The following is a 24636-nucleotide window of genomic DNA, read 5'->3' as shown; positions in this document are numbered from 1 at the left end:
TTTATAGTGACACTGGCTTCATACAGCCTCTCCCAATCCTCCTTCCTTATAGTCTCTCTCCGATCCGCAATGTGTCTTTTTATATTGACGTCTGCATGCTCTTATTATTACTAGGTCCCTAGGCTTTTGTTTTAATGCTTCCAGAAGCCTAGTATGGGTCCTTGAGCAATCACTGTTAAACAATCTGAATCATTTATAGTCACTGTGCCTACTATCAGTTTTTAAAATCTCATTTGTTGTTGTGGTAATATCAGTGAACGATTCTAACATGCTCTTTGGATTTAGGTCACTTTCAAGAAATGTCAGGATTTGTGGACTATAAATGTCCAGTGATTTTTCCCAAACCATCTGGGCATTCATAGATGCCTATTTATACAAAAGACCCTTGTTTCTGTTTTGGATTAACAGGGGTGCTGCTGTGGTCATTTATAGTGGTCAGAAAGTGCAATAAAGTCAATGAGATTACTCCGCCTGCTGCTCGTATGTGTAAACTCCTCCTGACCTGCCCAGTAATCAGGACTTAAGTTAAAAAATTGAGAATTTAGATAGCATGAAGTTAAAATATGTATTGCAGGAGCTATGTTGAAAATAACATTCTGCCTCGGGGGATTCCTCCATATAAGTGCATGCAGATTCCTGTGACAGAGTACAAGGTTTACAGTTATAATCCCCACCCCTTAGTATTACATAATCAGTATTCAGCTTCATTATATGTTTGCCTAATGAAGTTCTAAGACTAGTCGCTAATTTCAGTATTGGTAGCAATGAAATTGTTATGTTAGATGTTTATGATAAGTGTGACATTTACTTCATACATGAAATTGATAATGTGAAAATGTGGAGAGTCCGTATTGGAAGAACAGACTTTGTTATCCAAGGGTGTTGTTATTAACATGAGCAGGCCGCCACGATCATGGCCTCCACGCGATCGGCTAGATGGTGTGTCAATGGGTATGAAGCCATCTATTTAAATCTTGTTCGGGCCCAGGTCTCTTGAAGACTGGCTCATCTTTTCTTACCCTGAACGCGAGTCCGGCTATATTCCAGAACAAACAACTGAACCTGTTGCTTTTTTGCTTGATAGCCACACTCTCTCTAACAAGCACGCTTGGATCACAACTGGTTGGGGTCTGACTGATTGTTTCTTTGCTGCTTGTGTTTAAAATGACTATGGGGGGCATGGCCAAGATGAGTAGGTTGTGCCTGCTCGTCATTCCGACTCCGAATCTGGGCCCCGGCCTCAACCTCGAGTCACGGCATAGACAGGGGACGCCAGTATCACTGGGAACCCTCTGAAGCAGGCTCTGTTGAGTTTGAGGACTTGGTCTGATGTCTGGATCACCCACCCATTACCGAATTGCAGAGTGGTGATAGGCCAACAAGAGTAGTCTGGAAGCCGCAGAACATGACTGTGTAACACAGCAATGGCCGAGCAGCAGGAGCTGGCCCTGGGGAGGACCAAGGAGGCAGCATCCGGCGAGAGGTGGCACTGATGATGAAAGCGGTAGCTACTCTGTGAACCCGCAGAGGATCCTGCGATCTAGGAGAGGAGCGTGGACCGTAGCCGAGAGGTGCACGGACCGTTGCCAGGTAGGAGTCCCCAAACAAGAGCACTGACCCCCCCATTATGCCCTGAAATGGAGAAGAGCCCCGGACAGGCCAGGAGGGCTGGGAGAAGGGAGTGTTGAACCCAGAGAGCCTACGCAGTACACCCACAGGTGAGCACAAGCAGGGTCGGGTCAGAGCCCAGGGCAGCAGCGTGAGACGTGCCCGGACCCTGGAAGCCCGATCGCTGCTATAGCTGGCCAATATTGGCCTGCAGGAGTCGGCGGGTGCCCGTTTCAGAGTCCCCCCCACGGTGGTTTTCTACAAACGCTGATTGCTGCAGCCTGAGGGAACGGGCAAGAGGGTTTGGCCAGGACGGGCGGCTCCTTCCAGAGGGGCATTTGAAGCCAAGTGAGCCTGGGTGTGATGATTCCCCTCCCCCATGCCTGCATTAATTGGCAACCGACTGCAACACTTGGCCTTGCTGCCTTGCAGTAAAGGGTCCCCCCCCCTCCGGGAGCTCCGGCAGCACCGTGACACCACCAGCCCCCTGGCTGCTCCAGAGCCGACACACACAGGGGTCGTAACTTTGAGGTAACTCTCTTCTCTAAGGAGGCGAACAATAACAGAGCACAAACTGAGGCAGTGCAGAACTCTTTCTTGTAGCCTTCTGTAGACCGGCAAGGCAGTGGGATCCTGGGTTACCCAAGGCACCCATGCTCATCATTAACTACCCCAAAAGAAAGGTACATTAGCGGCGCCAGGGGGGCCCGCCCTCCCAGCAACAGCAGCTTGAGGGGTTTCCCACTGGTGCGCCTCTCGGTCAGGGGTGGACTACGGTCACCCGGGACTTAAGAACATGAAGACTGCAAAAGGGGGAAAGAAAGACAGTTCAGCCAAAGAGATACAAAACACCGGTAGCAAGTTCGAAGGGAAACACTGGTGCGACAGACAATGACGATGCTGAAGCGCCACTAACTCGCACCTTTATTGAGTCTCTGTTCACCTAGCTGAGGGAAGACTTCCTGCAAATGAAGAAAGAAATTGCACAAGAAGTCAAGGAAATGAGAAGGGAAATGGACTCTGGGAGACAGGGCGGACACCCTAGAGTCTCAGAACTCAAGCAGGGATGAAGGGATCGAGTTCTTACAGCAGGAGATACTCCGCTTGAGAGACCAGCACCTAGACCTCCAGGCCCATGCGGACGACCTAGAGAATTTGTCTATGCGTAACAACATCCGCATCTGCAATATTCCTCGGGGAGCGGAAGGCCAGAACATTGTGGAGTACGTGGAGGGCCTTTTCAGGACAATCCTCAAAGCCTCGGGGGAACAGGAGATCAAACTAGATTGCACATCAGGTGGGTCCCGATAGGACTTTTCCACCCCACCCCTCCAGATATCCTAACCTGTGTGCACGACTTTCGATTAAAAGAAAAAAATTCACAAATGGCCAGAGACTGTGACCCATTACAATATCAGGGGCATCAGACCCTCCTCTTCCAAAACCTTGCAGCATCAACCCTCCAAAAGCAAAGATTGTTCCGCCCCATCACCACTTACCTTTGGGAAAGCAAAATCATGCATGGGGACATCCGTTTCGGCTGATTCTTCCTGTCAATGGCAAAGTTCATCAAGTTTGCTTGGTCAAGGAGGCCCGCCAACTATTGAATGTCCTGAAAGACGCAGAGACAGAATCGTACTCGCCTGAGCGGCCGGCCAAAAAACAGAGCCCAGAAGGTTGGAGAAAGATGGGGATAAGCCCACTGAAAGCGTGACGCGATCCAGACACAATTGTGAAGGAGAGGTAGGCTTTTCTGACATCCTTGGAAGTAGGCTTCCAGGGTCCAGCTTGACCAGGCGGAACTGGAGCTTGAGCAACAACACATGACATGTCTTCATCTGTGTGCTCCTGACGCTGAGTGTATTGCCGGGGTCCGGAAGAGCAGAGCGGATTACACCGGTCTTCTTCCACCTCCACCTTGGGGAATGCTTCCCCAGGACACTTACGAGTTACTTCTTCTTATTTCGTTATATTGTTTTATTTGTTGGGGATGTTATTTAGTTAAGATTTCTCAACTCATCACGCCAGAGACACCAATATATCACCTTATCAAAAGCAAAGGTCTAGCCGATACCATATATTGAGTTACACGCCTCAAACTATTCTAACTCTACATAGCCCCGCTGTAACTCCCTCGGTAGTCACAAAGCCCCAACTTCTTAGGATTGTGACCCTGAATGTAAAAGGGCTGAATAACCCCATTAAATGCCAGGCCATATTGTGGTACCTGGAACATTCTGATGCCCACATATGCTTGCTCCAAGAAACCCACCTACTAGCGGGAGACACACATAGACTGCAATCACCAGCAGCATCAACACGTGTAATTCCCTGCAACTAACAAATAGACATTCAGACACGATCCTTATCGGATCCTGCGACGATCACCCTGACACTCACACTGCCTATTGGTCACCCTCGCCCCTCTAATTGCCGCTTGTGAAACACACTGCTATACAAGACAGAAGTGGTTCAACAAATCACATAGGCCCTGAAAGATTACCTGGCAGTAAACTACACATATGAAACCCAACTAGCCACTCTAAAAGACGACTTAAAGGCGGTAACAAGGGAGAAATTCATCGCAATTGCTGCCTAGGACAACAAGGCATGTAAGGAAAAAAGAGAGCTCCTGTCACAGCAGACACTAGAGTTAGAGAGGATACAGGGGCACCTACAGTATGGAGTCACGGACCAGGACATTGCTGACACGTTCCGCTGATTTTACGCAGACTTATATACCGCTCAAGATCTCTCCACACAGGCTCAAGCGGGGTATCTGCAGGACGTCCCTACCTCTACCAACCTTCCTGATCAGGCGGAGGAGTTGGAAGTGCGGATCCATATCGAGGAGGTGATCTCCTCTATTGCCAGGCAAAAGCCTCTAAAATCCCCAGGCCTGGATGGGTTTTCTGCTATGTTTTATAAAACTTTCTGTCCCATACTAGCTCTCATCCTCACAAGAGTTTATATTGCTTTGGGGTTATCATTTAGGCTTCCCAACTCAATGCTAAAAGTGGGAAGGATAAAAGGCAATGCGCCTCTTACAGACCCATATCCCTCCTCAATATTGATTTTAAGTTGTTCAAGGGTGTCCTCAGGTCCAGACTATCGCCACTCCTACCTGGTCTGATTGACCCGGACCAAGCTGGTTTTGTGCCTGGACGTCAATGTGCTGACAACACCAAGCACATACTCCACGTAATTGATAAAGTACAACGCTTTGATACGGAATGCTTGATTCTGTCCTTGGACGCCGAAAAAACGTTCAAGTGGGTGAACTGGACGTATCTGGATGCAACACTACAACACTTTAGTCTCCCGGAGAGATTCATTGCCTGGGTTTTCAGCGGCTATACTAACGCAGTATCTATAGTTAGAGTGAATGGGAACACGTCTTCCCCGGTCCTCATCCAAAGAGGGACTCGCCAGGGCTGTCCTCTCTACCCCTTGCTCTTTGCCCTGTACATGGAGCCAATGGCCCAACCATCAGAGACAATCAGCTCATCTCCGGCATACGATTTGGGGGAGATACACACACAATTAGCTTGTATGCGGATGATGTAATAGTGACATTGGAAAACCCTAAGATGTCTGTCCCAGCTGTAGTGTCGTAACTCAAGCGTTTTTCCCTAGCCGCTGGCTTCAAAATAAATATTCATAAATCGCTGACCCTTAATCTCACCCTAAAACCCACCACACTGATCTCCCTAAAGAATACACTTCCCATGCAATGGGCTAATAAGGCTATCCCCTACCTAGAAATACAGCTTTCAGCGTCCATTAACGATATGATATGGCTAAACTACTCTGCTCTACTTTGTCAAATGAGGGAAGACATGCTTTGCTGGAGACCACACATGCTGTCATTGCTTGGCCACATAGCCTCCATTAAAATGACCATATTGCCAAAGATTTTATTCTTGTTTCAGACCCTCCCTTAGAGCCACCTCCGGGCATGCAGTGCACGCTTCAGCAGGAGCTAGAGTCCTGTATATGGGCAGGCAAGAGACCTAGAATACAACAGGAGTTGAGTTAGAGTTGAGTTAGAGACCCCCGGGGAGGGAGGCTTAAGGATCCCAATCTTACAATACTACTTTTGGACGGCTCAGCTTAGAACGTTTGTTGAATGGTCATGCCCTGCGCCTGAGAAACATTGGCTGTTCATAGATATAGCATTAGCAGGTAGGACACTATGGCAAATGCTGTTCTTGGCGAAAGGAGCTAGACCCAAGAACCTTAACCTTTCCTCTGTAACGAGAGTCCCTCTACAAGCATGGGACAAAATAGCGGTTAAAAGAAACCTTATTACATTGAAATGAAATGAAATGAAAATGTGTTTTCTAAAGCGCGAATTGCTGCCCTGAGACTTCAAAGCGCTGAGAGAAAAAAAGGTGCTAGCTGAGGAGACTCGTGGGTCAGAGGAAATGAGGTTCTATTTGTTGAACAAAAAAGTTTTTAATTGTTTGCGGAAGGAAGGCAGGTTGGGGTTGGACCTCAGATGGAGAGGGAGTGAGTTCCACATCTTGGCCACATTATAGGAAAATGACCGGCCTCCTGCTCTTGATTTTGGGGACTGTGGCAAAGAAGGAATTGGAAGAACGCAACTGTTTTCTCGGGTGATATGGGGTAATTAGGGAATGATTGATCACTGGGCCTGTTTTCCGAAAAGCCCGTTGCGCAATTCACAAGGATTTGAAGTTAATTCTCTCTGACAGGAAGCCAGTGGAGGCTCCTCAGTCCAGGCTTAGCTGAGAGCCTACGGGGAAGCTGGAGCAATGTGCGCGCAGCACAATTTTGAATTAGCTGGAGTTTCTGAAGGGTGTAGTCAGGAGCTCTCAGATACAAAGCATTGCCAAAATCGAGGCAAGATTGGATCAAGGCTTGAATCACAATTTGTTTGGCTTCGAAAGGCAGGAGGGGCAAGATCTTCTTGAGGAGTGTGAGAAGGCCGAAGCAGGTGGCAGACAGCTTGGTAGCCTGGCTGTCAAATGTCGGGGACTTATCCAACCATACCCCAAGACTTTTTATGGTGTCTTTGGGGGCTGGTGGCAGACCCTGACAAGAGGGCCATATAGAGTCGATTGTAAGTGGTGCAGAGCGGCCGAGGAACATCAGCTCAGTTTTTTCTCCGTTGAGCTTGAGGCATGACGCAGTCATCCAATTTTTCACTTCCTCTAAAAAGCCTGCTAAGTCAGTCTTTGCTAGCGTGTTGTCTCCCTGAGCAAGGGAGACCACCAACTGACTATCGTCTGCATAGGTAATGATCTTAATACCGTAAGAGTGGACGATCTCAGCCAGTGGTCTCATATATACGTTAAATAACGTAGGGCTTAAAGATGAGCCCTGTGGGACTCCACATCCTAGAGGTTTGCTAAAAGAGATTGTGTCTACTTCAAAAACTTGAAAAGATCTATCGCTCAAGAAAGATTTGAGCCAGATTAACGCCCTGCCTGATACAACCAGGCTGAAAAGTCGCTCCTTTTAACACCCATTGTCGGGAACACTTCCTTCTCCCGGGGTATGGACGCACAGGCTTTCGTAAGCTGGACGAGGGAAGGTAGCAGATCAATCGGGCACTTATCGACGAGGGAGGCCCACTTTCCTTCGAAGACCTCCGTCACCAACAGGAATTTCTTAAAGCAGAAAGCTGTCATTACCAGCAGATTAGGCACTAGGTCATGCACCCGGACGTCCGCCGACTTGCGCAGCGATACCTCACTGCTTTTGAAAAATGGTTATTAGGTAAGCTAGATGGTGCCCATCTCATATCGCAGCTATACTGCCTGATAGGGAAAGCCCCCCACACCTCACAAATCGGCAAGTCAAAAAAGGTGGGAAACAGAACTAGAACTCACTCTCACACAGCGCGAATGGGAGGACATTTATGATAGGGTGAAACAGTCTGCATGCAATGTCTCTAGCGTAGAGACAGCTACTAAAATAGCAATGTATTGATATTATACCCCTGTTCGTCTTCACAAATGCAACCCATCAAAAGATCTGTTATGCTGGCGTGGGTGTGCTTTACTGGGCACCTTGAACCACATTCTAAGGGACTAGCCCTGTCTGCAATCCTACTGGAAGCAGGTACTACGGCACATAGACACTCATTTTAACACGGAGCAGCCCAGATTACCAGTATATATTGTTTTGGGCTGATCAAATGCCCTCATATCCCCCCTCTAATAACGTAGAGGCTGCCAAATAGCTTTACCCTTGGGGGTCTTCCCTTCAAAACATTCTCACACGCTGGGGTTCCACCCGCTTACCTACGCATACAGGATGGGTACATCGTATGTGGTACATCCTAGGAATGGAGAGGATTTCCCTTTCACTTCCGAACAAAGGCACCGAATTTCCCAAGCTGTGGGGACCCTTCCTAGTGCTGCTGTCTTCCGAGTTTAATGAAATTACCTGCCCTAAATACCCGAGGCTGCTGCGTCTTACGGAACAGGGGCAAGAGGCTTCTCAAGCATCAAGTGAATAGCATTGATGGGGGCACCAGGGCGGCAGGAGGAAGGGTGGGATGTGGGGTGCGTTTCGGGATGGGGTAGTTGGAGTAGTTGGGGGGTGGTTAACAAAATTCTATTGCTTTTCCCACGCTGTGGAAGATCAAATGCAGATTTGTTTTGTTGATGTGGAAATCCAATAAGAAATTTTAAACCTAAAATGACTATGTCCGTATATGTGGATACCGGGGGAAGAAGAGATACCATGTGTGCCTGTTGCATTCTTCTCCTGGTCTCTTTCACACAGCCAGAAATGGGGACCAGCCTCTGTTTATGTACTCAATAAATTTGCTCAAGAGGAGAGAAACTATTGTGCTTTAAAATGGCAAGTAGCTCAAAGGGATCACCTTTGATGAAGAGCATCTTTGGGAGGTTTTGATTGAAAGGTCTGTAAAAGTAGCCCAGGGGTACTGCCTGGATCCTTCCACCCAGTAGAGGCAACTTGGACAATCTGTCCAAGAGACAGCCTGCGATATGCTTGTTTCTAGAGTTGACCACAATACAGTCACCAGGGACTTCCTTTGGATGATGACCAACCCAGGAAACATGTTGTACATTGATTATGCTCCCATAACCTTTCTTACAGCTGAAACAATCTGAAGAATTTTTAAACCAGTGGACAACCTTGTTTTTTAATTGGTAGAAGTCTTCTTTTTGGAGATGAGAGGTATATTTTTCAAGACAATTACTAGAGGTGTTACCTCTGGGGGAAGTTGCAAAGTACTTTGTACTTTGGGAGTGGGGTATTCTGCCTGTTGGCCTGATATGACTGAAACTTTGTTAGCAAAATGGACCCGCTCCACCTGCCATGCCTCCTGGCAGAATCTATTTGCGTACTGGTCAAACCATTCACCAAGTTGAGTTGTGCAGTGCAATTGGGATATATCTCCTAGGGATGTCTAGCTGGAGACCAGCATGATGCCTCCCTGGTTAAGAATTACGGCGATTGCAGTAAGTGCCTGTGAACCTTGTGTGACTTCCAGAGGGTTTTTAAAATTACTCAAGAGGGTATTTAAACTGGAACAAATTAAAATCTTTAAAGAAGTATTTATACTGTTAAGGACCGCCAACACTGGGTCCAGGTACCTTTTTAGAGATGTATCCAGGCCCTTTTCTTTTTTAGATGGCGGTGAGCAGCTGAGTTCAAACTGTGTGCTATGTTCATTATTAGGAGCAATAGTGAGATCACCCTTAAACACAATGGTTTCTAATGTTCCCAGTATCCCCAGTGTTCTTAACGTTGCCCACCTGTTGCAGGGGCTGGGCTGCGCCAACATCTTTACCCGAAGAGTTGATATGCAAGGCTTTCTTTATGATCCCAAGTCTCTCCTCTACGCACTCAATCTCGCTATTAATAGCCCCCATAGCCATGGTCAAAAAGCTAGTTGTGCTAGCTGCCAGTGGAGGAACTCTGTAACTCGGCATTGCCGACTTTCTCTTCCCTATGATCTTACCGTGGGACGGTGCTTTGATTCCTTTAATAGAATGAGCCAGGGAAGAAAGCCAAGCGGGGTGGCCCAGTCCAGCCTTGGTCAGACGTGAGCGAGTGCAGATGGACCTACCCGTGACCAGGCTTCACCTGAGCATGGCCAGAGCAGGGACCACGAAGTTGTTAATGAGTGCCTCCAGGTGCGAGAGTGAGGTGGGTGGGCACCCGGGAACCTGGAATACGGAGTTCTCCTCTGGCCCGTTCTCCTGTGGCAGCAGAGCATCGCAGTGAGTTTTTCCCCTGCAAAACAGGACAGTTAATTTTCCCCTTCTTGTGGTTGTGGGCTGCAACGTTGTAAATGAGCACCTCCAGGTGCAAGAGTGAGGTTGGCGTAGACCGGGAAATCTGGGATACCAAACCCTCCCCTGGCCCGGTCTCCTGTGGCAGCAGGGCCGTGCAGTGAGTTTTTCTTCTGCAAAGCAGCAAATCATGGAGGTGAATTTTCCCCTGCCTTAACTTAAGTTGAACACGGACAAGACAGACATTCTCATCTTTGGAGACACACCGCCCTCTGCAATGACTCCTTGTGGCCACTGGAGCTTTGACCTAGCCCCACACCGAAAGACCACGCCCAAAACCTCGACATCATAGTGGACACCAAGCCTTCGATGAGATGACAAGTCAACACAATTGCATCTGCCTGTTTCAACACCATCCGCATTCACCGAAAAACCTTCTGATGACTCCCAACCAGCACCAAGAAAACTGTGACACAGGCCCTCATCACCAGCCGACTTGACTACAGCAACGCACTTTATGCCAGAACAAACTCAGAACTTGTGCAAAGACTCCAGAAAATACAGAACGCAGCAGCCAGACTGATCCTTAACCTGCCCAAGAGAACACACATCATCCAACACCTCAGCGACCTCCATTGGCTCCCCACCCAGAAGAGATACCAGTTCAAGCTCCTGACCCACACATACAAAGCACCCACAACATCGGACCACACTACATGAACCACCACCTGACTTTCCATCAACCCACCAGAAACCTGCGCTCCGCACACCTCGCACTCATACAGATGACACGCACTGGCCACAGCCGCACCGGAAGACGCTCGTTCTCTCACCTCGCCGCAAAGCACGGAACAACCTTCTTCTCCACTTCCGCACCTAACCCTCACTCAACCACTTCAGGAAGTCGCTGCGTTGCCTCACACTGCGATGGAGAAGCTTGCCATGGTCGTTACGGCTGTGTTTCCATGTAATATCGATGACATTTGACACATTCCCAGGATATGCTTTAAGCCTGGGAATCCGTCTAAACCCAATGCCTTCCCAGGGGTGGTGTAAGGGTGGTTTTTGTAATGGAAACTGTCCCTTACCCCACAAAAAAAACCTGATTTCAATGTAGACACCTTTGCATCATGGTGCAAGAGTGTATTCATTGGCGTATGCCAGCCATCTGTGCACCAGCGCCATGGAATAAGGCTGGAATGCACCGTATCCTATAGATACTGTGCATTCCTGCCCTTTTTACTTGACATACTACAGTGCAGCCGGAAGGCTTGTGGCGCTGCCCTATGCCAAAATATAGTAAATGAGGCACTCAGGGGCTTATTTACATGCCGAGTGTGCCACTGGAATGTCACTTTTACGATGTTTTGGTGGCACACTTGCATACCCATATCTACGAGGTCACGTAAAGCCACCCTGCATGGGTTTTCATGGCCAAGTAGATATGGTGTGAGGCAATGCAGCACAAGTCGCTATGTTGCCTTACACTGCAATGGGGAAGCATGCCATGGGCATTACGGTGGGAGCTTCCATGTCAGTCCCATGGCATTTGACAAATTCCCAGATTTACCTGGGAATGTATCAAAAGCCTATGCCTTCCCAAAGTTGCCATGAGGGTTGTTTTTGTCAAGAAAGGTGTCCCTTCCCCCACAAAAAGAACCTGATTTCAGCACAAACATCCTTTCACCATGGTGCAAGTATGCCAGCATTGGGGCATGGCAACCATTTGTGCACCAGTGCTGTGAAAGAGGACAGGATTGCGCCATATCTCATTGATGTGGCACATTCCTGCCCTTTTCTTTTGACATAGGGCTGCGCAGCAGGAAGGGCTACGCAGCAGGAAGGCTTGCGATGCTGCTCTATGCCAAAATATAGTAAATGAGGCCCCCAGTTTGGCCAATACCATTGTGTGGGCCAAACACTGTCAGTACTACGACCTTTAGATCTCATATACTTTTGGAGCAGTGTCATGGTGTTTAGGTACTCACTAACACTGTGATCAGCTTTATCCTAGATAAATTAACAAGGTAATTAGAATCATTTATAACTAACAAGCAGTTTCTAAAACATTTTTTACACTAATGTAGTAATATTCATCAAAATTATAATCTTAATATAGTTTACATTCTTTTTTGAGTTCTCAGACAGTTGTCTCACACTGACTGGTTTCTCATTCCATATACAAGACTACAAACATACTCAACACTGGCACCATTTCAAAGAAGTGTTTGTCATCCTTGAACTATGGGGCGGATAAATCAATATATTTAAAAACAACAGAACAACAGCACTGTGCATTAGTGGTGGGTGTAATTATCTCTAGGGTAATTACTCGCAATTACGATTAATTATGAGTATTAACATGAGAAGCAAAATCCAGCATTTATTGCTATTTCCTAGTTCAAAATGCACAAACACATCCAACATGGGCCTGAGGATGCATTTCAATTAAGAAAATAGCAACACATTCTACAGGACAGGCCCCAAATTACTCTTAACTACTCAAGCTCTGATGTAATTAAAATTTTACCCAGGCCTACTGTGCATGCCAGACTATAATTTAAAAACATGGAGATTGAGTAGAAACGTGTACCATTAGGAATGCATGGTTAGCTATCTATTAATGACATTGTGGAGTTTTGTCAGAAATACTAAGTTGGAGGCTCCAGTGTTGGCAGTTCCAAGGCTGTCCATCTGTATGGAAATGAATTATCTCCTTCATTACAACAGAGACAGTCCCAATAAGCTCGTCACATATTATTTGAAGAAAAACACTGTTCAAATATACCTGTTATGATAGATATACAGATAAAATGCATGCATACTTGCACTGGAATTGGAATTAACAGTACATCACATGGGCAGGTGCATAAACACATGAAAGTGAAGAAGCAAAGTAGATATGGTATTATGTTTTCTTGTGGGTGTGGCTAAATCAGTCTCATACAATAAATGTGGGTAGGGTTAGCATCAAAACCAGAGCCAATGTCTTGATGAAAAACGGTGACACTCCCTGAAATTCTTGCTGTAAGCATCATAGGAACTATAGTGAAACAAAACAGATTTACTCTGCAATATCTTCTTTTCCCTCTGAATAAGGGCTCTTTTTCATATGGGAACATTTGAACTTTACTTTTGTGCCCTTCACAAGCTGAAGATGTCAACTACAGGTTTACTGCATGTGTACTGCAGAGGGATGAACTATATCTGAATATCTATGCTTCATGAAAAGGGTTTGGACCCCCCCCCCCTCAGCCTCCCATAGAAGAAGAATTTAGAGTGGACTGGAAATCTGTTCTTCTTCAACTGCATGGTTGGTGCAGCTCCTGGAAGGGGAGAACATGAGCTAGATGTTATGCCTAAAGTCATTTCTAGTGGGTGATTCTTCTTGAAGGAGGAAGAGGAAGCTGAGGAAAATCATGATGTGGATTGTGCTCTTGGAAGGGATTGCAGACTGGATTGTGGATATCGGCTCTTATTCACTGTACTATTACACTTTATTCATTAGATGACGTTGACAACACAGCACAACATTAAGATGGTAACCAACAGAAGTATTATATAGGCACTAATAGAATAATGACATAGGAGAAATAAAGCCTAAGGTAGTACCACAAATCATCATTCAGAATCATGAAATTAGTTAGTTCCTGATGTTCCAATCAATTAATTGGTGCTTAGCACAATGAGGAATTTCACAGTGTGCCTAGCTGAAATTTGATAAAGAAAACCAACAGGAGTGAGGTCTCAGCTGCCCAGTAGCACTTATTCAAATTTAGTCTGAGAGTGATAGGCCAGGCCTCAATTTGGGGATTGCTAATCCTTGGAAACAGTTGGTGACAGTTAGATTTCCCAAAATGTCATCTTCATGTGTATCTAATCTGACAATTAACAGTGCATGGGGCTAGAAGCAAAGTGGGAGCAGCAGAACTGTGACAGGTCAGTGGTGCTGTTAAGAGATGCATGTGAATGGGAATAATGCTGGGTGTCAGTGCTTTAGTAAGAAATAAGGGTATGTCCCCCAATATTGTTTAGGTGTTCATGCTGTTCAATGCAACCTTACTGCTACAGATATATGTAATCTTATCTTGCTACATTCTGTATATCCTCTCTATATTTCTTACATTTGGTCTCTCAGCCTCCTTTCCTGTTCCTCTCTGTAGACTTGTCAAAGTACGGCAAGACAATATGGCACCTGTTAGTCACTCCCTTACACTCTTTTACAGTGGCCAATGTAATGACTGGTGTCAGCCCATCATCCTCTTTCTCTGCGCTCTCAAGTCGAGCTGCATCCATCTCCAGCCTCCACGAACGCATAATGTTTGCTCCAGGCAGTGAAGAGGCCATTGAACGCATACAGGTAAGGTCCCTCGCCTTTTTTATCACCTACAGGAAAGAAATACAGGGGTGAGGCTTTTCCAGGTGGAGTATTTTATATAATTCACAATCTTCCTATAGACCTCCATGATTTGGTTGATTCTTTACTTATTAGAGTTTTTCATGTATATGCATTGTATTGTATAGAAACATTTATATAGTGATTAGTACCCAGGCGTGGGACCTGAAGCACATGCCTAAATCTGTAGCACACTACACTATGTAGAGTGTATGGTTGAAAAGATGTTGTATTTGTTTTGATCCTATGTGGGAATTTTCCATGTCAGGTGTTATGACCACAAAGATGTGGTTATCGTGTTATGGGATGCAGAGCTTAGCAGTGTGATGGATGAAGAAGTGTGAGAGAGAGGCACGCAGTTAATCGTTTTCAGTAAGCTGAGAACTTTGAGCAGCTCTGCAGGTCCCTTTATGGTGTTTCCTATTCTCACATTTCACCTAGCTGGTTACTGCATTGAGTTGTCCATTCTGAGCTATCCTATTTAAAGTTGATTGTCCTGAGCAGGCAGCGGTTGGAGGAAGACATGGATCAGAGATCTACTGGGATGGACTTATGTGATGTTACTATCATCCCATATCTAATTGCCATTTTGAGATGTCAAAAGTGGTCACAACATGTATCTTGTTGGGACTTGCAATGGTGGACTAATAGTCCTCCTTAGTCCAGTAACATGTGGCAGATCTCTTCAGTTATTCCATTCATGTTCAGTTGGTAATGGATGGTTTATTGCTGTGGATTGATACTGTATTGGTTGATGGACATGACCCATAGCAGTTCTGACTTATGTGAGTGTTACAGTATCAAGGGGTGAAAGGCAAATATTATGCTGTCTGTGTTCTCAATAGTCAACTGTCCAACTGTTGAGTGTCATGGAATTAGTATTAGAATGAGGCCAGAAGGTTATATATTGTATTACACTGAAAATGCATTTATCAAGCAACTTCTACCCCTGCAGAGGTATTGTATATGAGAAAAGTGTACAGAGTTGTCAGGGACTCTTATTGAAATGGAGAAAGAAAGGAATTTTGGAAGAAGACTTGCAATTTGTATATTGTGAATACCCTGAGGTACTGACATTTTATCATCTACCAAAGGTGCATAAGAACTTACTAAAACCACCTGGACGACCAATAGTATTTACCAAGAACAGTCTGCTTGCAAATGCATGAACATATACAGATTGTTTTCTGACTCCTCTTGTGAAGGATCTATGCTCCTATGTACAAGACACTAAAGATTTTCTACAGATCATATCTGACATTCAGTGGGAAGAGAACATGTTACTGATTACACTAGACATAGCTAGCTTGTATACGAGCATTGTACATGAGAAAGGTCAAACAGCTATAAGATATTTCTTAAGTGGGAGAGCCTTGAAATACCAAGAACACAACAAAATGCTTGTTGAAATGATACATTTTTGTTTTAATATAGCATTATTCTGTTTTCAGGCTAATTATATCAGCAATTGCAGGGACTGCCATGGGCACGTGCTTCACCCCCAGCTATGCAAATGTGTTTGTGGGCTGGTGGGGGAAGCATATGGCATGGGCAGGTGTTAATGAAAAATGGTTGGAAAATATAATCCTCTGGGCTCGATATATTGATGAACTGTTTTTAATTTGGAAAGGGACGCAGCTAGAGGCAAAAGAATATATCTTATCCCTGAACTAGAATAATTTCAATTTGCAGTTTACAGAATGCATAAGTAATTCAGAGGTGGCATATTTAGACCTTATGGTATACATTGAGAATAGCAAAGTACAAACCGGTGTATATCGTAAACCCACTACTAGGGACAGCTTGCTGCTTGCCAGGAGTTTCCACCCACATTGTAGTGTACTTCCTATATTCCGAATAGGCTCTGCGCATTGGAATAACATAAACGATAGTTTAGACGTAGGACTGAGGCCGACTAGGTCTCTACTGAATATGTTAGACTTAATTATGACTGCCAGCTAGCTCAGAGGTCACTAGAAACTTTCTCGAGTTAACAGGAAGGAGTTAACTTTCCTTAATAGACAAGAAGGGATTAGTTTCTGACAACCGCATAAACATGACAACTTTGCTCCCCCCCAGAATAAGGAGTATATCTCCAGAGTCGCGGAAACAATAGATAGCTATTTCATTCAGTCAATCGTGCATGCTTAGTTCCACCAGGTGTGCAGAGAAATAGAGAGACGGGCGTTTTCAATAAAAAGTGGTTATTTATTAAGCAGTCTTCTTTCTCATGGAAGAGAATTTAATTGCCGCAATTGCAATACTTGTCATAAAGTAAAGTGCGTACAGTAAAAGGAGTAATATGAAATAATACTGGGAAAGCATTGATATGGTTTCTAAGCCATAAGATACTTAAAACGGATAAAATACATACAATGATAAAAGTTGACTAAACGTACTCAACTGGTGTTTCTAAAATACGCCTACCCCGGTGTACCTAACCTAAGCCTAGTACGTGGGAAGGAGTAAGTGAGATGTAGTTTGAGTTAAGATAGTTTTTGCCAAGAATCTGAATCAAGAATTCTCTAAGGATCTAATCAGCTCCGTACCTTGGTTTATAGAATGAAGGAAGTCTTTTATCGCTCTCTCAGGACTCGATCTCCCAGCAACCCGCAAGGGTGACTGGAAACACTGGAGCTGGATCTCATTATATATCGTAGAGGGACATCCTTGAAAGATGTTCTTGTAAAGAGTCCTTTTACAGAGAAAAATGGACAAAAGACTTGTTTCCGGGGTTCTTCCTAAGCACGCAATGTAAAGCCTGCAAATACAGTCAGAAAGTGAAGGAATTTCATGTACCAGGCAGGAAAAACAAAAAGAAGATTCAGAAATTTCTTAACTGTAATTCTGAATACATAGAATATTATCTCTCTTTCCCCTGTGGAAAACAGTATATTGGCAGCTCAATACACACTGCCAAGAAAAGAGTTTTAGAGTACATACTAGCAATAAAGAATAAAGATCACACATATCCTGTGGTCCGACACTTCGAAGAAAAACACAAGCGTAATCCAAACTTACTTAAGGTTTACTGCCTATTCCAAGTCCCGAGTGAAGAAAGAGGTGGTAACAGAATATGGAAACTCAGGACATTGAAGTCCAAATACATAACTGAACTCCAGACTGAGAGTCATGGAGGACTCAATAATGAGGAAGAGCTATGGGTCCACATAGGTTGACAACAAAAGCATGTCTGAATAAAGAAACAGTTTGGGTAGAGTAAACTTTTCCCACCACTAGCTGAAAGATGCAATTCATAGTGTCAGCAAACCAGTAAACATTTGCCCATCCAGGGCTTGATTGAATATAGGCACACTGTCCACTTTTATGACTGGCCAAAGCAATTAATTTTGGTTAAGCTATTGAACAATCAGAATGAATGAATTATCATTTCATAACATACAACGTCATTTTGAGAAGGATGAACTACAGTGCAATTTTGTTTATCTTTAACTGTTTAAAATGCTTATTGAAATGAATTGTAAAAATAGCCAAAGTGACTTTACCTGTGATTTAAAATGACATGATAAGTGTTTTGAATATAATCATTGAATATTTTAAATGGCACTGAAATGAATTTATTTTGGATTGTAAGAATCACATTTTACAAAGGTGGACCAGAAAAATAATAGAGTACCACTTTAAAATGCCCCTTTGGTTGAACATTTTATTGAAAAAGGACATAATGAAAATGAAATTCGCTGGACTGTGATCAGCCAAGTGATCGTACCACCAAGAGGTGGTGACTTGACCAAAATGCTCAATAAGGAAGAGTATAAATGGATAGTTAAAACGGACAGCCTGAACTCTGGACTAAACCTTCAAGAAGATTGGACAACCCTGATCTAAAGCCTGCATTGGCTTCCTCCACTGATCGTTAAACCCCGCCCCCTTTAATTCCCCTGAATACCTGTATTTTGTGGCCTGTCAGATGTATATAATCAGTGCGCCAATGTCTTGTATCTAACTGTACTTTCTGTGCTCTCTCACTTATTTATTTCTAGCACTCTCACTTATCACAGATTAGCTTTCCACCATCACTTTTACCTTCCTTCTCTCTCCTTTTCCCTCGCAGATGGCTGCCGCATTGCTTTAGTCTTCATCCACCCCTTCCTATCACTATTGATATCCCTCCAACATGGCTGCCATCAGCTCGAGCCATCATTTATGTTCATACCCCTCGCCCTTTCCTTGACAGCCAATCAGGCTCCACCTCTCCTTATTTTACGTAGCTCCTCCCTGCCCTAAATCCTCCGCATTGCGAGGAAGAACATCACGCTGACAGAACCGGTAAGCCAAGGAGCGCTTTCCCGCTCGTGGTTCTGTGCCTGTTACACGGAATGGGTCACTAATTCCCCCCCCCCCTTTTTCACAGGTACTTCCCATTTTCGCGCTCAACCTTTTTAGGAGACGCAGCCTTATTAAAGCACCCGATCCTGGTAAGAGCCCTTTTAACGCGGTTCCTCGAATGCCCGTAGTTCATTCCTGAACCCTGCACTAATCCCCCCTCTGTTCCCTTCACCAGGGCAGCCAATTCAATTAATCTACCAACTTCATCTACCCCCGCCAGAACGCATTAACAAGGCTCTGCACCCTCCCGCCAGCTTGCTCACTTCGAGCACACCGGGGTCCTCCCCTCGGTAAGCCTTCTCCTCCCTTCCCTCTCTCACTGCGCCACCTCCATCATCTGTTCGACTCACATCGCGCCACCTGGAATCTTGACTTCACCACGCCGCTTTGTTTTAATTAATTCAATTTCTTGTACTATTCACCTTGCGCCTCCTTGATCTTTTAACTTACGGCACGCCGTTTATTTAATTAATTCATTCTTATGTAAACTTGTTCCGTCGCCGCATAATGGCACGACTGGTCTCCCTTGATTCAGAAAAGGGGGTGGTGATGGACAGAGTATCTGAATTAAACAGAACACTCATACCCAGTCAACAGATCAGGGCTTGATCCATCACCGTTTTTTAGCTCACTGCACCATCCCAGCTCAGAACCTGGCTATATGCAAATTAGTCTGTCCCTGGCCCAGTGCATCATGGGAACAGGGCAGACCAAACTACCAAGCCAATTCTTATACTGGGAAGGAAACAAGCTTCCGGGGACCGGTTTCTGGCATTACAGCCGTCTTCGGCCCGGCTTGCTTGAATCCTGATGGTGCAATGAGCAAGGGACTCACATCTGAGTATACCCTTCCACGCTTAAGGTGGACAAAACGATTCAGAAAAGGGGGTGGTGATGGACAGAGTATCTGAATTAAACAGAACACTCATACCCAGTTATCACCACCCCCTTTTCTGTATCGTTTTTGGCCACTACAGGTGTGGCAGGGTATACTCAGACATGAGTCCCTTGCTCACTGAACCACCAGGATTCAAGCAAGCCGGGCTGACGACGGCTGAAATGCCAGAAACCGGTCCCCGGAAGCTTGTCTCCTTACCAGTGAAGAATTGGCTTGGTAGTTTGGTCTGCCCTGTTCCCATGAGGCACGGGGTCAGGCTAATTTGCATATAGCCAGGTTCTGAACTGGGGTGACGCAGTGAGCTAAATAACGGTGATGGATTACGCCCTGATCTCTTGACTGGGTAAGAGTGGTCTGCTAAATTCAGACACTCTGTTCATCACCACCCCCTTTTCTGTATCGTTTTTGGCCACTACAGGTGTGGCAGGGTATACTCAGACATGAGTCCCTTGCTCACTGCACCACCAGGATTCAAGCAAGCCGGGCCGACGACGGCTGAAATGCCAGAAACCGGTCCCCGGAAGCTTGTCTCCTTACCAGTGGAGAATTGGCTTGGTAGTTTGGTCTGCCCTGTTCCCATGAGGCACGGGGTCAGGCTAATTTGCATATAGCCAGGTTCTGAACTGGGGTGATGCAGTGAGCTAAATAACGGTGATGGATTAAGCCCTGATCTCTTGACTGGGTAAGAGTGGTCTGCTTAATTCAGACACTCTGTTCATCACCACCCCCTTTTCTGTATCTTTTTTGGCCACTACAGGTGTGGCAGGGTATACTCAGACATGAGTCCCTTGCTCACTGCACTACCAGGATTCAAGCAAGCCGGGTTGACAACGGCTGAAATGCCAGAAACCGGTCCCCGGAAGCTTGTCTCCTTACCAGTGAAGAATTGGCTTGGTAGTTTGGTCTGCCCTGTTCCCATGAGGCACGGGGTCAGGCTAATTTGCATATAGCCAGGTTCTGAATTGGGGTGATGCAGTGAGCTAAATAACGGTGATGGATTAAGCCCTGATCTCTTGACTGGGTAAGAGTGGTCTGCTTAATTCAGACACTCTGTTCATCACCACCCCCTTTTCTGTATCTTTTTTGGCCACTACAGGTGTGGCAGGGTATACTCAGACATGAGTCCCTTGCTCACTGCACTACCAGGATTCAAGCAAGCCGGGTTGACAACGGCTGAAATGCCAGAAACCGGTCCCCGGAAGCTTGTCTCCTTACCAGTGAAGAATTGGCTTGGTAGTTTGGTCTGCCCTGTTCCCATGAGGCATGGGGTCAGGCTAATTTGCATATAGCCAGGTTCTGAACTGGGGTGATGCAGTGAGGTAAATAACAGTGATGGATTAAGCCCTGATCTCTTAACTGGGTAAGAGTGGTCTGCTTAATTCAGACACTCTGTTCATCACCACCCCCTTTTCTGTATGGTCTCCCTTGAGGCACTTTTTAATTCCGGCAATCTTCCAAGTACCTTCTCCACACCTTTGTATAATTGTACCCAGGAATCACAGTTCCTGCCCGTTCTGACACGGGGTATACACTTTAACTCGTGGAATTAAGACACTTTCCCACCCAACTGAGCTATTGTCATGCTACCACCAACACCCTTATTCACCTAATTAGTTCAATACTAAGGAAGACATCAGTCTTACGACACGTCTTCCTCACAAACTCGAAGCCACACCACTGCTCACCCCGCCATAGAACCACAATTACCGAACAGTTCCTTGCCACACCCTCACCACTTAGCACCTGAATGTTTTTGTTAATTGAACGAATGTAACTAAATGTATCTATGCCTTTTCCTCCTTCCCCCTTCTAGGCAATAAAGGCTTACAACTATTAGGCATTAATTTAATGTCCTGATGATGGTCCCCATGATTAAATAGTGGGACCGAAACACCGTAGACCTTTATGTGCACCTTATGCACAAACGTAAACCATGTGTTATATATAAGTGAAGGTGCCTGCTTGAATTTTCTGTGTATTTGTAAACTACAGAAATCTGCAGCTTTTGCCTAAAAAGCCCTGTTTTGTTTTCTTCACTGTACTGATCTGTATGTGCTTGGGTACAGGATTGTGCCCTACTACGGTGATTTGTTGAAGGAATCCTTTTTGTGCATCTATCATTAAGTAAAGATTGAGAACTCTGTCCGGCTGGACATGTCAAATTTAATATAGAATTGATTGTGTCTATATTTATTGCTTTTGAACATTTCCTGTGCATGGGACCAATGTTGTTTTGAAAGAAAAAAAAAAAAGTTATCAGAGATGCGTCTCTCAACCTCCGTGATACGTTCATCATGACTATCCAACTTATGTGCTATTGCATCCATCCTTGACGACATGCGATCCACCTTATCCACCACCGTTGCAAACCCCTGTCGCATTTCTTGTAGGAAACTGTTGATGTCAGCTGTCTGCGGCGGGGCCTCCTCGCCACTGTGGTGTGCAGCCATAGAGTCTTGACACTCCTGCGTGTTTTTGTTTACTTTCCTTGCAGCCCCAAAGCTCAATTTGGCTTGTCTGACTTCCAGTTTCCCCATGGGGCCTACAATATTCCAATTCGCCTCTATGGCGTAGTAGTGTCACTCAACCAAGCGTCTGCCTGGACTTTCTGCTCAGGGCTGGTCACCAGTTATTACCTCGGGTTACCTTCAATAAGGCAATAAGGGCCAAAGTCACAATGCAGCAGGCCTGCCCACACGGTGCTGCCTGCACACTTGGGGGCGCGGTTCTCACCCTTATTTTCTCAGCTCCGAAGTCCGTTCAGGGGAAGGGGGGCTGTGACCCTCTTCCCCGTGCGTGGTGGCTTCACGCAGCTCCCTACACCCCTGCACCCGGGGGGTGCAGCTCCACAATTCCGTCTCCTTCCCTTTCTGTGCAGAGCCTCTGTGTCAGCGCTGTTAACCTCTTGCACACCCCTGGCTCTCAGGGGTCTGTGTTTCGGAGTGGCCCCCTACTATAATTGCAGCCGCTTCTTCTTGATCTTTGTGCCCCCTCCTTCTCTCTGCTGCCGTTATGTAACCGCTATTCCCCCTCCAGCGGGGATGTCGTCTCGCCTCCTCTACTGTGTCTGTGCCCTCCGGTGTGGGACCGAAAGCGCAGTGCTGTCCCGCCCACACCGAGGCCCAGACCGCCAACCTTCCGTAATCGAGGCGGCCCCGCCTCGGTACCGCGTCTCTTCCTCCTCTCGGAGCACCTCAATGGAAGCGCGATCACAGCGTCCGCAGCCGACAGGTAATTCCAGCTCCTTTGTTTGCCGCCGTGATCCTGGGGGGGGGGGTCCTACAGAGCGGGCCTCAGGGCAGCACTCCCACGGCTCACCTCAGTATGGCGTCTTCTCTACCCGCTTCAGTCTCTCACGCCACACGTCCAGTGTCCGCCACAACTTCTGTGCCCATACTAGTCCTCGCACATCCACCGCTTGCGTTCCGAGTCGGCCCAAGTCGGCGTGCTCCACTCGCCTTGTAGTTGCCCTGTGATCTTGCCGCTCACCGCACTTACAGCCTGGTGTCCATGCGTGGGGCCTCGGGCTTTCCTGAGCTCAGCTGCCGCCTTCCGGCTACTTCGATCACCAGCAGCCAGCCCGGTCAAATATCTCGTCTCTCATTGTGGCGGCCGCCAGTCTTCGTTCATGCCAAAATTTTCACAGGGTAGGGGGTCGATCTAGAGCTGCCACATTCTGTGTTTTTAACGATTGTTTTCGCTCGTTTAGACAAGGATAATTGAAGGATTGTAGTTCCAGATGGCAGGAGCCTCACAGCAGTGCGGCCATTCTGCTTGCGCTCTCTCTAGCGCCCCCATGAGTGCTGGTTGTTGATTTCATATGATTGTGAATCAAGCTGCAGTAGCTTTATTTTTCCATTCATATTTCTTCCTTTTCGATCCCAACATGTTTCTTAAGAAACTTAAAGTAGGTACAATTGTGATTCCCCTACACAAAATATATACTAGAAAAAAAATGTAACTAGAAAGAACAAGCTCTTAGAATTCACCTAAATAGTGCTAATGTTAAAATAAGCTACTGTTACAAACAACTCTGCTGAGGTCAAAAGGGTTATGAACTCCCTAATTCATCTCATAAAAGTATGGATAATTCTGCATCTGCATTCATCCCCACTGGAATCATACTGCCTGCCTCCAAAATCATACGTGATTCCACTATCCTCAAGATGACTTGTTGATTTCCCCCTCTAGAATGTTTTGATATGGTGTCTAGACCAAATAATTTTCTATCTCTCCAGTTGCCGGCATGGTATTGGTTATAGAGCCTTGCTGTGCTGTACATTTCATCATTACTAATAAAGGCTGGCCCATGTTTGAGGTTGCGTTTTCTATTGGGAAAATGGTGGACCCTATATGCCACTATCCCCAAGGACAAACAATGGCATATACTACATAATCAGTGCTGCAAGTTATAAATTTCTTGATTTTCAATATTCTTTGTGTATACTGTAGTGTTACCGATTCAATGTTATTACTAAATCTGCAGGCCTTAAAACAACCACAGATTTTGAGTCCTTTGGGTGTTGGGAGCCTTGTTCCTTCTTTAGGTCTTAATAAACTGTGTACTAGCATGTCCCTAAATTTGGTATTTATTTGGTAGGAGATAATAGGGCATTCACATATGGCATTCTTCAAAATTGGATCATACTTTAAAATTTCCTATCTATTAATTAGAACTTTGCGTAAATCACGTGCCCATTCAGAGTATTTCCTGAAGAAGCGTATTCCAGTTTTATCACTAGTTTCAGATTTCAATTGTTCAAATAGAATTTTTTCCTTGCTTATTAGGGCACCATTTGTTTGCAAAATCGAGATATTTCTTGGAGTATCATCTTGCTTTGAATCTGATAATTATTTAATCACGGGTTGTTGTATATTCCTTCTCTGAGCTACAATTTCGTTTTCCTCAGAAAAACTTCCCATAGGGGATACTCCACCTAAAATTTGGTGCATGACTGCTGCGAGCATGTAGAACAGAATTTTTTGCAGTATGTTTTCTGGGAGGTTGGACTGTAAAGAATTCTTGACTACTGTTTGTCTCAGATCAAGGATCTATGGTGTTTCTACTGTAGGTCTTTGTGAAACGCAAATTTACACTATTGGAGATCAGGTCGTGTTCAGAGTCTTGCAATTCGTTTTCCTGA

At 45.6% G+C, this 24636-nt stretch overlaps 1 protein-coding gene across 1 annotated transcript in view; it reads left to right on the top strand.

The window, feature by feature from the left end:
• The window catches only part of KIF1A (kinesin family member 1A), a 2508766-nt gene that overhangs the window by 709889 nt on the left and 1774241 nt on the right, over positions 1-24636 (top strand). Inside the window, exon 14 of the mRNA XM_086944020.1 lies at positions 14075-14208. Coding sequence (XP_086800146.1) covers positions 14075-14208 — 134 coding nt within the window. The remainder of the gene's footprint in view (positions 1-14074; positions 14209-24636) is intronic.

Source organism: Lissotriton vulgaris, chromosome 11 (assembly GCF_964263255.1).
Source record: "Lissotriton vulgaris chromosome 11, aLisVul1.2, whole genome shotgun sequence".
In the NCBI taxonomy this organism is placed as follows: Eukaryota; Metazoa; Chordata; class Amphibia; order Caudata; family Salamandridae; genus Lissotriton; species Lissotriton vulgaris.
This window is presented reverse-complemented; position numbering and strand designations above follow the sequence as displayed.